The following is a 16,497-nucleotide window of genomic DNA, read 5'->3' on the forward strand; positions in this document are numbered from 1 at the left end:
TTATTTTTATTTTATTTTTTATTTTTTTTTAAGATTTTATTTATTTGACAGAGAGAGACACAGTGAGAGAGGGAACACAAGCAGGGGGAGTGGGAGAGGGAGAAGCAGGCTTCCCAGCCGAGCAGGGAGCCCGATGCGGGGCTCGATCCCAGGACCCTGGGACCATGACCTGAGCCGAAGGCAGACGCCTAATGACTGAGCCACCCAGGCGCCCCAAGCACACTCTTTTTAAAGCATAAATCTTGGTATTCCTGTCTTTAAAATTTTGTATTAACTTGTCCTATCTTGTAGGTTAAAGCCTGTGTTCTTTAATATGGCAAATAATAGGATGATCATATCTTCCTGGGATAGTCCTTGTTTACAATTATTTTTCTGGTTCTCTTTTACTCTCAGAAGTGACCATGTTTTGGGACACCTGGGAGGCTCAGTGGGTTGAGCATCCGACTCTTGACTTTGGCTCAGGTCATGATTCCAGGGTTGTGAGATCCAGCCCCACTTAGGGCCCTGTGCGCAGGGTGAAGTCTGCTTGAGAGAGCTTTCTCCCTCTGTTCCTCCCCCCTGCATTCTCTCTCTCTCTCTCTCTCTCTCTCTCTCAAATAAATAAATAAATAAATAAAATCTAAAAAAAAAATAGAAGTGACCCTGCTTAGACCATAAAGTACATGTCCATTCATGTATGATGACCTTCCAAATGAGGCTTGCTGTGGTCTGACCCCTCTGTATTGCTCCCGTCTCATCTTTTCACATTGCTCTGCTAGTGCTTTACCTAAGCATTTCTTTTTTCTTTTTTTTTTTTTTAAGATTTTATTTTATTTATTTGAAACAGAGAGAGAGAGAGCACAAGAGGGGGTAGGGTGAGAGGGAGAAGCAGACTCCCTGCCGAGCAGGGAGCCCGATGCGGGACTCCATCCCAGGACTCCGGGATCATGACCTGAGCTGAAGGCAGTGGCTTAACCATCTGAGCCACCCAGGCGCCCTTATATAAGTGTTTCTGCGAACTACTTGTCATTTCCCAAAGCCATGCCATATTTTGTTGTTTTGGTTTATTTATTTAATTATTTTGCATTTCTGAACCTTTGTATATGCTGTGCTCTCTGTCTGGAATGACCTCTCCCTTTTACTGCCATCTTTTTTTCCCCTAGCACCACCTTCTTGGCATATATATACTCATTCTTCGAGATATACCTCAATTATCTTCTATAAAGACTTGGCCTTGCATACCCAGCTAGGTTTATTTTCGCTTTTGTGCCATTAGTGTAATTAGCATAACTTTTCATTATGATTCTTATCGCCACCGTACTGCAATTATTTACTTTTATGGCCTCCTACCAGATTTTGAGTTGCTACAGGGCAAGGACTGAGTACTCTTTATTCCATTAAAATAAAGTATTAAGTTATGACATAAATATGATTAAATGAATGAAATGCTTGATGCATTTTTACACATGTGTATACCCATATAACTACCACCTAGAGCAACATACAGATACATTTCTGCATCTTCAGAGTCTGGCGTAGTAGTTGGCAAACATTTTCTGTAAGGGATCAGAGAGTAAATGTTTTAGGCTTGATGGGCCTTCTGGTTTTTGTTGAAGTGGCAAGTTGTTGCAGGAAAGCAGCCATAGGCTGTCTGTAAATGAACGTGCATGACTGTGTTCCAATGAAACTTTATTTGCAAAGACATGTCTTGGTCTGGATTTGGCCTGAGGAACACAGTTTGCATATCCCTTATCTAGCACAGTGCCCAAAGACAAAATAGAAATTCAGGAAATATCTGTTGATATACTGACAGAAACTTTGATTTTAGAAACCATATTCTTGTTTTTTCTAGTAGTGGAGCAACTTGTACCTGCAGCAAGGCTGTGCTTTTGAGAAGTACATCTTGAAGCAGGTTGCCTTTTCACAAGTTGTGTTCATAAGGGAATCAAAATGTCACCTCTTCCAACAGAGTTTTGGTGGTCTGTGGTCTCTGGTCACTTTGGGATCCATGAAAGCGGTGAAGCGGTGTATTTACGTAATCCCCGAGGCTATGGACTATGTCTTCTTCATTTTGTCCTTAGTGCCTACCATAGGGTCTTGGACGGGGACACTTAGTAAATATTTGTTTTTGAATGAATGAATGAATTTAAGTTCTTTTCAGTTTTTCAGTAAGCCTGGTGGGAATTGTACATTTACTTACAATAGAAGCGTCTTTGCTTTTGGTTTTTAATTGTGTCAGTACTGTGTGGTAACACTTGTTCGCTCAAGCTGATTGGTGCTTTGACTGGCAGTTGATGGCATCATAGGACATAAACCTGTCCAGTGAGTGAATGACCTTGGACACAAGTATACAGCCAAAATAAGCAACTGGTAACACGGCCCAGTGCTTGAATGTCTACATGTTTACTTTCACTTTGTTGCTCATTATAATCAAAGCCAAGATGGTGAGGTGTGTAATTTCAAAATATTGTTATGAAGCTTTGATAATTGTATATGGTTCGTTGAAATCTGGATCAGCATTTTGAAAAGAAAAAGTAGTGATAATAAACACAGCTGAAAATGTTGAATTACTTCTCAGTAAGTGCACTTTGTTTATAGACAAAATCATTCAAAACATGAGGGGCTGTGGAAGGAAAATAGAATCTAAGTGTTGATAAAAAGGATAGGTTTCATTATTTCTGAGCCAGACATAGGCAGTTTAACTGTCATTAACATGAAACATTTTCCCCCCTAAGAGTTGGCCTTCATCCACAAGTGCCTGGCCCTTATTTATTTTTTGTCATTTAGGGTTGGTAGTTAGAGACCTGGAGCCTAGGCTGAGGGTAAATTTTCAGTCATCTCTAGGGCACTTTCCCATTACTGCCCTCCCCCTTCCCTTCTACACACACACATACTGTAGCTGGCCAGGCACACACAGGTTGCCCACAGCATTGAATTTTAATTCCTGCTGCCTCTCATGTCTTCACAGAATTTTGTGTGTGTTTTCTGAAGATTCGAAGGGATTGGCATGAAGGTTGGGGTGGGATGGGGGTTGAGTAACTTTAGTGTCAGGAATAAAAGGCAAGTGATCTCCCTAAGTGGTCCTAACAATCATATATACTTTAGAAATACACAGCCTGGGTGGCTCAGTCGTTAAGCGTCTGCCTTCGGCTCAGGTCATGATCCCAGGGTCCTGGGATCGAGTCCCACATCGGGCTCCCTGCTCAGCGGGAAGCCTGCTTCTCCCTCTCCCACTCCCCCTGCGTGTGTTCCCTCTCTCGCTGTGTCTCTCTCTGTCAAATAAAAATCTTCAAAAAAAAAAAAAAAAAAAAGAAATACACAGTATTTTAATCTCTTATTTTATTTGATCCTTGTTGCTATCCTGGGAGGTAGCCCTATTTGCACAAGGGTAAGAAGCTCAGAGGGTTACTTTTTAAAGGTGTCACATTGCTATTAAGGCGCAGAGCCAAGATTTGAAGCCAGGTTCTCTTACTCAGGTATCTGTATTCCATATAATGCAGCGTTGGTTTTCAGACTGTTTTCTAGTTATCCTAGGGCTTCCCAAGCTGTCTCAGGGATCACTGTGGGAGAAGTGAGTCATTGGGAAGAGCTATAGGCTTTACTCATATGTCTCAACCGTAGCCCCTCCACACTCAACTTATTTTTTAACTTGAAAAAAAACCTTTTGGGGGTACCTGGGTGGCTCATCCAGTTAACCGTCTGACTCTTGATTTCAACTGGGGTCATGATCTCAGGGTCATAAGATGAGATCAAGCTCCGTGCTGGGCATGGAACCTGCTTGAGATTCTCTCTTTCCCGGCGCGCCTGGATGGCTCAGTTGGTTGGGCATCTGCCTTCAGCTCGGGTCATGATCCCGGGGTCCTGGGGTTGAGCCCCGTGTTGGGCTCCCTGCTCAGCGGGGAGCCTGCTTCTCCCTCTCCCTCTGCTGCTCCCCCTGCTTGTCCTCTCTCTCTCTGTCAAATAAATAAATAAATAAAATCTTAAAAAAAAAAAAGATTAGGGGCACCTGGGTGGCTCAGTCGTTAAGCGTCTGCCTTCGGCTCAGGTCATGATCCCAGGGTCCTGGGATCGAGCCCTGCATCGGGCTCCTTCTCTGCGGGAAGACTGCTTCTCCCTCTTTCACTCCCCCTTCCTGTGTCCCATTCTCGCTCTGTCTGTCTCTGTCAAATAAATAAATAACATCTTTAAAAAAAAAAAAGATTCTCTTTCTCTCTTCCTCTAACCCCCCACCCCCCCACTCGTGCTCATGCACATTCTCTCTTAACAGAAAACAAAAAAAGCCAACTTTTTGTATTATAGAAAAATTTAAACATATTTAAAACTAGAGAGGGCAGGGGCTCCTGGGTGGCTTAGTTGGTTGAGCGCCCCACTCTTGATTTCAGTTCAGGTTTCAATTCAGGTCATGATCTCAGGGTTGTGGGATGGAGCCCGGCTTCGCCCACCTGCTCGGTGGGGAGTCCGCTTGAGATTCTCTTCCTCTTCCTCTGCCCCTCCCCCTGCTCTCATTCTTTCTCTCTCTGTCAAATAAATAAATTAAAAAAACAAACAAACTAGAGAGGGCAGTATAATGAACCCCGATGTGCCCATTACTCCCCATCTGCAATTGTGCACTCAAGGCCAGTCTTATTAATCCTATTTCATCTTTACTGTCCCACCTGTTTGGATTATTTTGAAGCAAATTCTAGGCATATTATTTCATTCACAAACATTATTATGTATTTCTAAAAGAACTGTATTTGAAAACATAACCAAGATATCATTATCACGCTTAAAAATACAACAATAATCCTTTAATATCAACTAGTCAGTGTTTAAGTTGATTTATTCATATCAGTGTCCAACGAAGCTCTATACATTGGTTGATCTAAATCTTTTTTTTTTTTTTTTTTAGTTTAATGTGGCTCCATTTCTTTATTTTTCGTTTTGTTGCCCTTGCCTGAGGAGACAGATAAAAAAAAAATTGCTTAGACCAGTGTCCAAGAGCTTATGCCTGTGTATTCTTCTAGGAGTTTTTATGGGTTCTGGTCTTTTTTTTTTTTTTTTTAAGATTTTATTTATTTATTTGACAGAGAGAGACACAGCGAGAGAGGGAACACAAGCAGAGGGAGTGGGAGAGGGAGAAGCAGGCTTCCCGTGGAGCAGGGAGCCCGATGCGGGACTCAATCCAAGTTTTTAATCCATTTTGAAATTATTTTTGTGTATGGTGTAAGAAAGTGGTCCAGTTTCATTCTTTTCCACATATTTGTGCAGTTTTCCCAACACCACTTATTGAAGAGACTCTTTTCCCTGTTGTATGTCCTTGCCTCCTTTGTTGAAGATTAAATGACAGTATAAATGTAGGTTTAATTCTGGACTGTCTATTCTTTTTTTTTTTTTTAAGATTTTATTTATTTATTTGACAGAGAGAGAGGGGGATCACAAGTAGGCAGAGTGGCAGGCAGAGGGAGAGGGAGAAGCAGGTTCCTTGCTGAGCAGAGAGCCAGATGCAGGGCTCCATCCCAGGATCCTGGGATCATGACCTGAGCCGAAGGCAGACGTTTAACTGACTGAGCTACCTGGGTGCCCCTGGACTGTCTATTCTATTCAGCTGATCTGTGTGTCTCTTTTTTTTTTTTTTTTTTTTTTTTTTTGATTTTACAGCTGTTTATTGTGCTCCAGTGAAATAGAAAAAGAAAGTGCTTGCATTACAAACGCCGCTGTCACATCCACATTTTATGCCAGTCGCTGCAAACCAAACCGCGTGTGTCCGCTGCGCCTCTGGGCATGCAGTTTGCTCCCACTGCGGGGATGGGGTGGGGGCGGGCCGAGCCTGGGCTCTGGGGGCTTTGCCTGGGGGGACTTCTTGTCCTGCGGGGACCCACCTGTGAGGGAGTGGGGGGACAGCTGGGGTAGCTTTGCTCAGTGCGTCCTTTGGGTGCTGTTGGGCACACCCGGCTCGATGTTGGATCCTGCGGCGCTCCAGGGAGAAGGGCCCCCTTCCCCCCGACACACACGCCCCCCAGTCTGCCCCCCCACCGCAACGCTAACCCTGTAGGCAGATGCCAGGGGGCTGGAGGACGCCATGCAGGGGGAGGGGGTCGGCGGGGCCAGCTCGGCCGTGCCGAGAGCAGCAGCTAGCCTCCCTGGGGGGGGGAAGGCGGGGGGGGGGGGCCCAGGGCCCTAGGCAGAGTTGTAGTAGTTGTGCGCGTGGTGGTTGTGGGTGGGCTCGCCCAGCTCCGGGTACTCGGGCGTCAGGCAGTACTTGGGGTCATAGACCTGGCGTGGCAGCCCATACACTGTCATGCCCCGCTGTGAGGCCCCCTTGTTGCTGCCCATCTGCAGGCTGACGTTGAGTGTGTCACAGTGCTCCATGCCCAGCCCTGGCTCGAAGATCTGTCGCTTGGTCCCGGGTGCAGTCATGCCGGCCTGGCTGGCTCCCTTGTTGGTGCCCATCTGCAGGCTGATGGTGGCCTGGTCCAGGGGCTGGTCCGTGCCCAGCTTGGGGTCGTAGAGGTGACGCCGGGTGCCATAGGCCGTCATGCCCTGCTGGCTGGCAAACTTGTTGGTGCCCATCTGCAGCCCGATGATGTTCCGCCCTTCTCTTAGCTTCTCTGGCTCAAATTTCCGTTCCTGCTTCTCTGCGTACTTCACCCCTACGTTCACCTTATTCCCTTTCGTCTTGGCCATGCTGGCCAGGGCCAGGAGGGTGGACTGCACCTGGGTGTGGTTGGTGTTCTCAAACAGGTCGTTGGCCTCAAAAATGTCGTGGGGCTTCACCCCATACTTAGTGATGGCCTTGATGAAGTTGCCGATGTTTTCCAGCTGGTGCCAATTTTGGGTCGACTCGTTGACCTTCTTCACGGAGCCTGGCTGGAGCTTATTGATGAACTCGCAAAGAATGATGCCATCTTTGAGGCCATCCATGAAGTTGTTCCCAATGCGGCGCCCTGTCACCCCCTCGATCCACTCTCGAAGCTCCTGCTCCCGCTGGTGGTCATACTTCTGGGCCAGCTTGTTCTTGACCTCAGCCGACAAGCCATAGGCGGGGCCCCGGTTGAAGTGAGCAGAGGACATGCCGGCTGGTGGTGGGCCGCGGTAGCAGTAGCTCTGAGGACCCTCTGAGGACTGGACCGAGGCAGCTGCTAAGGCTCCGTCTCTGTGTGTCTCTTTTTGTGCCAGTACAATATTGTTTTGATTACTATTTTTTTGTAGTATAGTTTGAAATCAGGGAACATGATACCTCCAGCTTTGTTCTTCTTTCTTAAGATTATTTGGCTATTTGGGATCTTTTATGGTTCCATACAAATTTTAGGAATATTTGTTCTAGTTCTGTGAAAAATGCCATTGGTATTCTGATAGGGGTTGCATTGAATCTGTAGATTGCTTTGGGTAGTGTGGACATTTTAACAATATTAATTCTGCCAGTCCATGAGCATTTTGTATCTTTTTTTTTTTAAAGATTTTATTTATTTATTTGAGATAGAGAGAGTGAGAATGAGAGCATGAGCTGGGAGACAGAGGGAGAGGGAGAAGCAGGTACCCATTGAGCAGGGAGCCTGACGTGGGGCTCAATCTCAGGACCCTGGGATCATGACCTGAGCCCAAGGCAGACGCTTAACTGACTGAGCCCCTCAGGTGCCCTGAGCATTGTATATCTTTCCATTTAATTGTGTCTTTTTTAGTTTCTTTCATTGGTGTCTTACAGTTTTCCATTTTGTTTATCAGTGTCTTACAGTTTTAATTTCTTTCATCAGTCTCTTACCGTATAGATGTTTTACTTCCTTGGTAAATTTATTTATAAATTTATTCCTAGGGGGGCGCCTGGGTGGCTCAGTCTTTAAGCGTCTGCCTGTGGCTCAGGTCATGATCCCGGGGTCCTGGGATCGAGTCCCACATCGGGCTCCCTGCTCAGCGGGAAGCCTGCTTCTCCCTCTCCCACTCCCCCAGCTTGTGTTCCCTCTCTCACTGTGTCTCTCTCTGTCAAATAAATTAAAAAAAAAAATTTATTCCTAGGTATTTTATTCTTTTTGATGCAATTATAAATGGGATTATTTTCTTAATGTTTTCCCTAATAGTTCATTAATAGCATATAGAAATACAACAAATTTCTGTATATTAATTTTGTATCCTGAAACTTTACTGAATTATTTGTTAGTTCTCATAGTTTTCTGGTGGAGTCTTTAGGGCTTTCTATATATACTATTATGTCATTGGCAAATAGTGACAGTTTTACTTCTTTTCCAATTTGGATGTCTTTTATTTCTTTTTTCTGGTTGATCTAAATCTTGAGTTTCTTCTAATCCACAGCTTCCCCCACCCTTCCTTTTTTTCTTTTCCTTGCAATTCTGTATTGAAGAAACTGGGTCATTTGTCCAGAAGAGTTTTCCAGTTTCTGGATTTTGCTGATTATCTCTCTATGGTGGCATTTAACGTGTTCCTACATTCTCTTTATTGTATTATAAATTGGTAGTTGGATCTTGAGGCTTGATCAGATTCAGGTTTAATCATTTTTTAAAAAAGATTTTATTTATTTATTTGAGAGAGAGAAAAAGAGAGAGAGAGAGAGAAAGAAGGGAGGGGAGGGGTAGAGGGTAAAGCGGACTCCCAGCTGAGCAGGAAGGACACTGGGCTTGATCCCAGGACCCTGAGATCGTGGCCAGAGCCGAAGACAGACACTTAACTGACTGAGCCACCCAGGTGCCCTGCTTTTCTTTCTTTTTGAAAGGATGTCCAGCTATATCTGGTTTTCTCTCTTTTTATAATGTTTAGATTGTTGGTTGGGTTCAGATATTGTCAGTTTGATCTATTTGTTAAAATATTTCCCGTCAGCTTTTTGCCCGATGATTTTAGGAGCCACTGATGTTTACTACCTAGATCCATTATTTCATTAGAGATCCAATTAGCTGTTGAGACTCCCAGTTAGATTTAATTTGAACTGCATTCGAAAGAGAGGGTTACACTGTTCAAAAATAAACTTTGGAGACTACTGGATTGTAGCCGTTCTCTAAGAGCACGAATAACGCAGAAACCGGGAACTCTTAAGTGGGGACAGTGACTGTAACTAACTTGTAGTACTTTTTAAACCTTCTTTACTTCCTCATGTGTGCTGCTTTTGGCCTACATGCTTTCCCAATGCAGCAGTTAAACCTTTACAACCAAAAGGGCCCATGTGTTTTTAACTTTTAAAGAGCAAAAAGAATGGACCGTCTCACTCTAGAGCTGGGCTTGGGGGAGGGAGCCTTAGGGGTGGAATGAAAGTTCTGCTTTAATGAACAAAGGAAGTGGTTAGGTCCCTGGGGCCTATGCAGCTTCAAGAAGAGCCTGCAAAGTCACCTTGAAGGCATCTAAGACTAGATACTTCTAGCTAAGAATGGGAGGACCAATCCCTTATCCTTACTCCTTACTCTATAGCGTAAGGGTACTTTCTAGTCTGTCCAAAGGGCCTGCCTGCTTAGGACTTAAGTTCTGTCCCATCTGACACGTTAGGCCCAGAGTCTTGGTAGCTGTGTGTAAGGCTGATTCTTAGGAATCCTGAACTGATAACCTCAGGACAGCCTGAGGGCTCCTTGTTTTGGGCTCTGTTCTCAGGAGGGCCAAGGGCAGGAGCCTCTTAGCAGTAGCTGTGGCTGATCCTTGGCCGCAATACCTTATGCCAGTCTGGCCAAGGGAAGAGCTGCTGTGGAGCACTTGGTGTTCTCTAGCCTTTGCAGAGGTCACAGGCAGACAGGCAGGGGAGCAAGGCCTTAATTAGCCAGGGACTGCTGGAGCAAAGCCATTTGGCAGTGTCTTACCTCAGCTCTTCAGTGGGACTGGCTCCTCCTAGTGACAGTGCAAATACTCCCTCATTTTATAGCTTTTGGGTCTCTGAGAGATCGCTCTTCTTTGTGAGCTTCAAGACACTTCTGTGTAGTGCGGTTCAAGGCTGATTTTAAAAGCTAGGTCGGTGGAATGACAAAAATCCTTCCATCTGCGCAGTGTTTTTTTAACCACTCAAGCGCGTTTTATTTCATTTGTTCTGAACCAATAGTCTGTGAGTTATAGATGAGGAAATTGAAGCCCAGAAAGAAGTACTTGATTAAGATTATAGCTACTTATACTCTGGATTCTCAGACTAGAGTTCTTTCTACCAATATGTGAAAGACAAGGGGAAAAGAGGAGGATGGCAAATAAAATTGGGTAACTTTTATGTGCCAGGCACTGTTTAAGGTGCTTAGCTTAGTTTTCTCACAATGTCATATGGTTAAAAATTTTACCACTCTGAGCCCCAGAGTGGTTAAGTAACTTAGTCAATATTATAGCTAAGAAGTGGCAGTGCCTGGATTCAGATCTAAGTCTGTTTGACTTTAGAGCCTGTGTCTTTCTGTCATTATACTATATTCCTTGACAGTTGTTTATTCTGAAAAATACTTACTGAGCTGCAGATGTGATGCTTGGTAGAAGGGTTACAAGAAAGTGTAAGATTCAGTAATCTCTGCCCTCGTGGAACTCATACTTTTGGTGATAATTCACTGCTACATTAGAGGGAATGGGGACAAGAAGTAGAGAGAGGGATAGGAGGTAGTGGGGGTTCAGGGGTCCCCAGTCTTTCATGGTAGAGGATTTGTTAGAGGAGGCTTCCCAGAGAAGTAGGTACCTCAGCTAGTCTAGTGATGAAGGACATAGGCCCTGGGGTCAGTCTGCCTAGGTCCCATCTCTTGCTAGTAATACTTTGGGCAAGTTACTTCACCTCTCTGAGCCTACTTCCTTATCTATAACATGGAGATAATCATTTTATCTACCTCAAAGGGCTGTGGTGAAGATTAAGGGCTAATTCATGTTGAACGTTTAGCAGATTGCCTGACACATAATAAGCTCTCATTAATTTCAACCATTATAATTATTATTGTCTAACCTGTGTTTCTCCCATATTCAGCTCGAGTTGAGACAAATGAAGCCAGGTTCTCTTAGGACCTCTTATTATCAATAAACTGGGAGTTTATTTAAGCGATTTCAAAATATTCCATTGGGGCCTAAGATTCTGTCAGAGTAAAAATTGCCACTTAATTGTTTCCAGGAGGGCAGCTGTTTGTATCTGGTGGCGACCTAACCTGGCATGTGCTTCCTAAAGCATCTCCGGTTAGTCCCCGGAGGTGCTATTATCTGGTTAAGACCCCTTTTCCTCTCCTACTTCATTGGATAGGCCAGAAGCTGGCCTCCTTTAGAAACTGGTCTATTCCGTCAAGAGTCCATGTTTCCCCTCCCCTCCCCCCATGTTCTTTATCACTAGACTAGCGCTGACGTACCTACTTCTCTGGGAAGCCTTCCCTGGCAACTTCTCCTACCACCAAAGATTAGGGCTCCCCTCAAGCTCCCATTACCTCCTTTCCCTCTGTCTATCCCTATGTTCCCATTCCCTCTATCATAGCAATGAACATCACCAAATTATGAGTTCAATGAGTGCAGAGATTACTAAATTTTACACTTCCTTATATCCTTGTACCTAGCATTGCATCTGTAGCTCTGTAAAGATTTTTTAGAATAAACAACTGTCAAGGAATATAGTGTAATGATAGAAAGACACAGGCTTTAAAGTTAGCAGACAGATCTGAATCCAGGTTAACTTTCTCCCAAGCTTATTGTGCTGGAGAAAGTAATGTGATTTTAGTAGTCCAAGTCCAGTTCCGATTTAGGGTCCTGTCCATTTGGGGAACTGTGGAATAATAGTACATTTGTACACTGCATTCTTTTATTTAAAAAAATTTTTTTAAAGATTTTATTCATTTATTTGACAGAGAGAGACAACACAGCAGGGGGGCTGGTAGATGGAGAAGCAGGCTCCCCACAGAGCAGGGAGCCCGATGCGGGGCTTGATCCCAGGACCCTGGGATCAGGACCGGAGCCGAAGGCAGATGCTTAATGACTGAGCCACCCAGGCGCCCCTAAAATAAGTTCTTAAAAAGTAAATTAAAAAATAAAGTAAGTGTTCTTCAGAATCTCTCTCTCATATGAAAAGACAATAGGTATTACTCTTGAGAGACCTTTGAGATCAAGTTTGGAAAAGCGAGGATCCTTTGATATGATAAGGAAAGGTATGTAGGGTTTCCTACATTTTTTTAAAAAAAATTTTATTTATTTATTTGACAGAGAGAGACAGCGAGAGAGGGAACGCAAGCAGGGAGAGTGGGAGAGGGAGAAACAGGCTTCCCGCGGAGCAGGGAGCCCGATGTGGGGCTTGATCCCATGACCTGAGCTGAAGGCAGATGCTTAATGACTGAGCCAGCCAAGTGCCCCCCCCCCCCCCCGCCTTTTTTAAGCTTGAATTCATGACCCTGAGATCAAGAGTCCCATGCTCTATGGGCTGAGCCAGCCAGGTGCCCCTCCTATATATATATATATTTTTTTTTTTTTTAAGATTTTATTTATTTATTCGACAGAGAGACACACAGAGAGAGAGGGAACACAAGCAGGGGGAGTGGGAGACGGAGAGGCAGGCCTTGAGACCGATGTGGGGCTCGATCCCAGGATGCTGGGATCATGACCTGAGCCGAAGGCAGACGCTTAACGACTGAGCCACCCAGGTGCCCCCCCTCCTATATTTTTTTGATTACGGAATTTCCAACCCCTCCCTGCTCCCTACCCCCGAACTCCAAACAAACCCATCTATTGACATTACTTAAGACACTAGTGTTCCACGGAACACATTTAGGTAAATGAGCACAAAGTGGCTTCCTGCTTTTCTGTTAGTAAGGCTTAGAGAAGTTGAATGGCAACCTGTCCTTTGGTTGGCAAGGTAACTCCAGGGCTCCCCTTCTTTTCACAGACTGGGCTGTTGCTACAGAAAGCTGGAGATCTTGGTTAATCCACCAGTCCCTGATTATGTCCTAGAATCAATGGTAGGAGATTTAGCTAATCGAGCATCTATAGTTGGCCTAGTCTTTTGCTTCTGGAGGAGAAGATAAATGCCCTGCTTTGAGGGAACGTCACTCAGTTTAATCAGAGAACTGTCTGTCTGCTCTCTTGTGAATTGCAGCTGGCCCAGAAGTGTGTTGGGGGTGGATTGCATTATTCATAATTTCAGTCTTGCCGAGTTCTGGGTTTTAGTCCTCACTCTGCTTTGACTGAGGGACTTCTGTTTTCTCAATCCTAGTTTTCTTATTTCTTTCTTTTCTGTTCTTTTTTTTTTAGAGAAAGAGAGAGAGTGCATGAGCACAGGTGGCAGCCGGGTCGGGGGAGGGTGTGGAACAGCAGAAGGAGAGGAAGAGAGAGAATCCCAATCAGGCTCCACCCTCAGTGCAGAGCCTGATGTGGGGCTCGATCTCACGATCCTGAGATCATGACCTGAGCCGAAATCAAGAGTTGGATCTCAACTGACTGAGCCACCCAGGCACCCTGTTTTCTTATTTAAAGATGGAAAGGTTGGGTTAGATTAACTGCATTCTCTAAATAGTTATTAAACATTTACTATGACCCAGTCATTGTTCTAGGATAATAGGGACGTAGTGATAGAAAACCAGATACTGCCTCATGGAACTTCATCTAATAGAGATGGTTAGATGATATGAATGAGGAAGTATATCTTACAGATTAAGACTTTAGTGGTTGAGGATCACTGTAGTCTAGCAGGCTTCCTGGAGATGGTGTGACTTAGTCTCTAAAACTCTGTTTAAGGCTTATCTGCTGCAGAAGTTCAGGGAGGCATTTGGATTGGAAAAATGACCCGAGTGCAAGTAGGAGTGAGCAAGGAGATTGGGGTGCTCAGGTGAAGGTGTTATCCTGTATCGCTCTTAGGCATGGCACCCCCGCAGAGCACTCTGCGGAGGGGGCATTTTCCAGGCAGCTGTAGGTAGCACTGCCAGGGAGAATTTGCAGCTAAGGACAGAGGGAGGGGCTGGTAGATGGGGGATTGATATTGTGGGCAGAGGCAAAGAATCACAAGTGATGAAGTCAGAAGTTAAAAGGATTGGGAACTGGTGAGTTGTGGCATGTGAAATGGGTCAGGGCAACAGTTCTTTTTTTTTTTTTAAGATTTTATTTATTTATTTATTTATTTTTTAAAAGTTTTCAGTTACTTTCTTTTTTTTATTTTTTTTAATTTTTTTTTTTAAAGATTTTATTTATTCACTTGAGACACAGAGAGAGAGAGAGCATGAGCAGGGAGAGAGGCAGAGGGAGAAAGAGAAGCAGGCTTCCCACTGAGCCAGGAGCCCGATGTGGGGCTCGATCCCAGGACCCTAGGATCACGACCCGAGCTGAAGGCAGACGCTTAACCATCTGAGCCACCCAGGCGCCCCAAGATTTTATTTATTTATTTGACAGAGATAGACACAGCGAGAGAGGGAACAGAAGCAGGGGGAGAGGGAGAAGCGGGCGTGGGCCTTGATCCCAGGATCCTGGGATCATGACCTGAGCGGAAGGCAGACGCTTAACAACTGAGCCACCCAGGCGCCCAGGGCAACAGTTCTTGTCTCAGGTTTTAAATGACAGACAGACTTGAAACCTGAATATGTTTATATATAATTTACTAAGTTCTTACCATGAGCCAGGCACTGTTATTAACATTTTTAATGGTAAGATGATTTAATTTTTTATTATTTAATTCTTATTTTTAGAGTATTTAATCTTTATACCAATCCTAAGAGGGTAGGTATACTATTATTTTCTTATTTTACAGGTGAGAAAACAGAGGCCCAGAGAACTTTGATAACTTGCTGAAACTCACATGGTTAATGAGTGGTAGAATTGGGATTCAGGCCTGGATGATATATTTTAGGGTCCTTGTTCTTAATCACCATGCTGTGCAGTTTTAGGCAGTGAGAAGCCATCATAGATTTCTGGCTAGTGAACAACTTGTTGCCAGTATGTGGTGCAGGGCTGTGTCCCAAGGAGAGGTGGAATTTAAAACAGTAAGACTAGCCACAGGCTGTTGTAGTACTCACCTCCCTTACTTTTGAAGGTATGTAAAAGTCTTGACATGACTTCCTGAGATGGATCTGGCAGTGGCCAGCCCTACTTGTAATTAGCCCATTTTAGAAATCATTTTCCAAAGAATTTTAATCTACCGGAAGCTCTCCTATCCCTATCGAACAGGCTGTTCCAGGCAGAAGGGCCCCAGGAATCAGGTCAGGATGCCTCCTCTGGGGTCAGAGTCCAAGCCGCCTTTGTAAGACGGGAAGTATTAAGACTTCCTGCTGCCATTTGAGTTCGCTCTCCTGATATGGGGGGAATATCTCCATCATGGTTGATAGTCTGGCTGCTCATCTTGAGAGACTGGGCAAGTGGGCTGCCTTACGGAGATGTGACAGACATAGTCCTTGTCTTTGAGCAATCCACAGATTACTGAGAAGATAAGCACATAGGCAAGTACACTCAATATTGTGTCACAAGTGCTACAGTAGAGGAACATAGAAGATGTATGGGGAGAAAGGAAGGAGGGTCTTAATGCTTAGCTAGAGGGTGTCAGGGAAGGCTTCAGAGATGTTTAAGGTGGATCTTTAAGGATGACCAGAAGAGTGTCTCTCGGGTCCTCACTTCCAAGATGACCAAGGAAAGAAGGAATAATGGTCATGCCAAAAAGAGCTGTGGTCTCATGCAGCCTCTTTGCTGAACCAGCTGGGCCTGTTGTGTGCCCAAGGACAAGGCCATTGAGAAGTTTGTTATTCGGAACGTAGAGGCTGCCGCCGTCAAGGACATGTCTGAAGCAAGTGTGTTCAAGGTTGGTGTGCTTCCCAAGCTGTATGTGAAACTACATTACTGTGTGAGCTGTGCCATCCATAGTAAGGTAGTCAGGAATTGCTCTTGTGAAGCACAGAAGGACCCAACACCCCCACCCCAATTTAGACCCACAGGTACTGCCCCATCACCTCTACCAAAACCCATATAAGGAGCTAAGTCTTTAAGGACTGAAGAAAACTGTTCTCTGGGGGCAAAAAATGGAGATTATACTTAAAAAAAAAAAAAAAAAAGGATGACCAGAAGAGTACTAGGTAGTGTGAGTGAAGAAATACATGGCATGTTCAGGGAATGGTGACTTGTTCCTGGTGCTGGACCGACTGTTGGGCTGCTCAGAAGGGATTCTGAATGGCAAAGAGCTTACAGCCTGTTGGAGTTGAGCTTTACTCTAGGTATTTAAGGTGGAGAGTCACTTGGTCAGAATGGTATTTTAGAAAGATCTCTTTGATGCCTGTGCTCAGGAGGCCGAGAATGGATAAACTAGAGGTAGGAGAGTATTTGCAAATGCTGGAGGCTGGGACTAGGGTAGTGGTCCTGGGGATTGACTGAAATATGTGAGTGAAGGGCAGAGGAGGACGTGTTAGGTGACTGGGTGTCAGTGTGAGGCCAGTAACACATGGAAATACAGCCTAGAGAACTGCCGTGGGGAGTTCATGTTGGTTTCGAGATGCTTGTGGATGACATCTGCTACTTAGGGGAGAAGGTAGGAGCTTTGGAGTTCCTCAGAGAGGTAGGAGCATAGCTATGGGAATGATTTCCAAGTGAGAGTAGAGATCATTAGCAAGAGGTGAGGGGCGCCTGGGTGGCTCAGTGGGTTAAGCGTCTGCCTTT

At 44.7% G+C, this 16,497-nt stretch overlaps 2 protein-coding genes and 1 pseudogene across 5 annotated transcripts in view; 2 read left to right on the plus strand and 1 right to left on the minus strand.

The window, feature by feature from the left end:
* STIM1 (stromal interaction molecule 1) overlaps nt 1-16,497 on the plus strand; it is a 192,224-nt gene that overhangs the window by 32,649 nt on the left and 143,078 nt on the right. The gene's annotated exons all lie outside the window — the stretch shown is intronic.
* LOC113914359 (calponin-1) lies at nt 5,583-7,108 on the minus strand. Its single transcript, XM_035722678.1, has one exon. The coding sequence runs from the start codon at nt 7,030-7,032 to the stop codon at nt 6,139-6,141; it is 894 nt and encodes a 297-aa protein (XP_035578571.1). The 5' UTR covers nt 7,033-7,108; the 3' UTR covers nt 5,583-6,138.
* Nucleotides 15,473-15,817, plus strand: LOC113914076 (annotated as a pseudogene).

The sequence above is a fragment of the Zalophus californianus genome, chromosome 11 (genome assembly GCF_009762305.2).
Source record: "Zalophus californianus isolate mZalCal1 chromosome 11, mZalCal1.pri.v2, whole genome shotgun sequence".
Lineage (NCBI taxonomy): Eukaryota > Metazoa > Chordata > Mammalia > Carnivora > Otariidae > Zalophus > Zalophus californianus.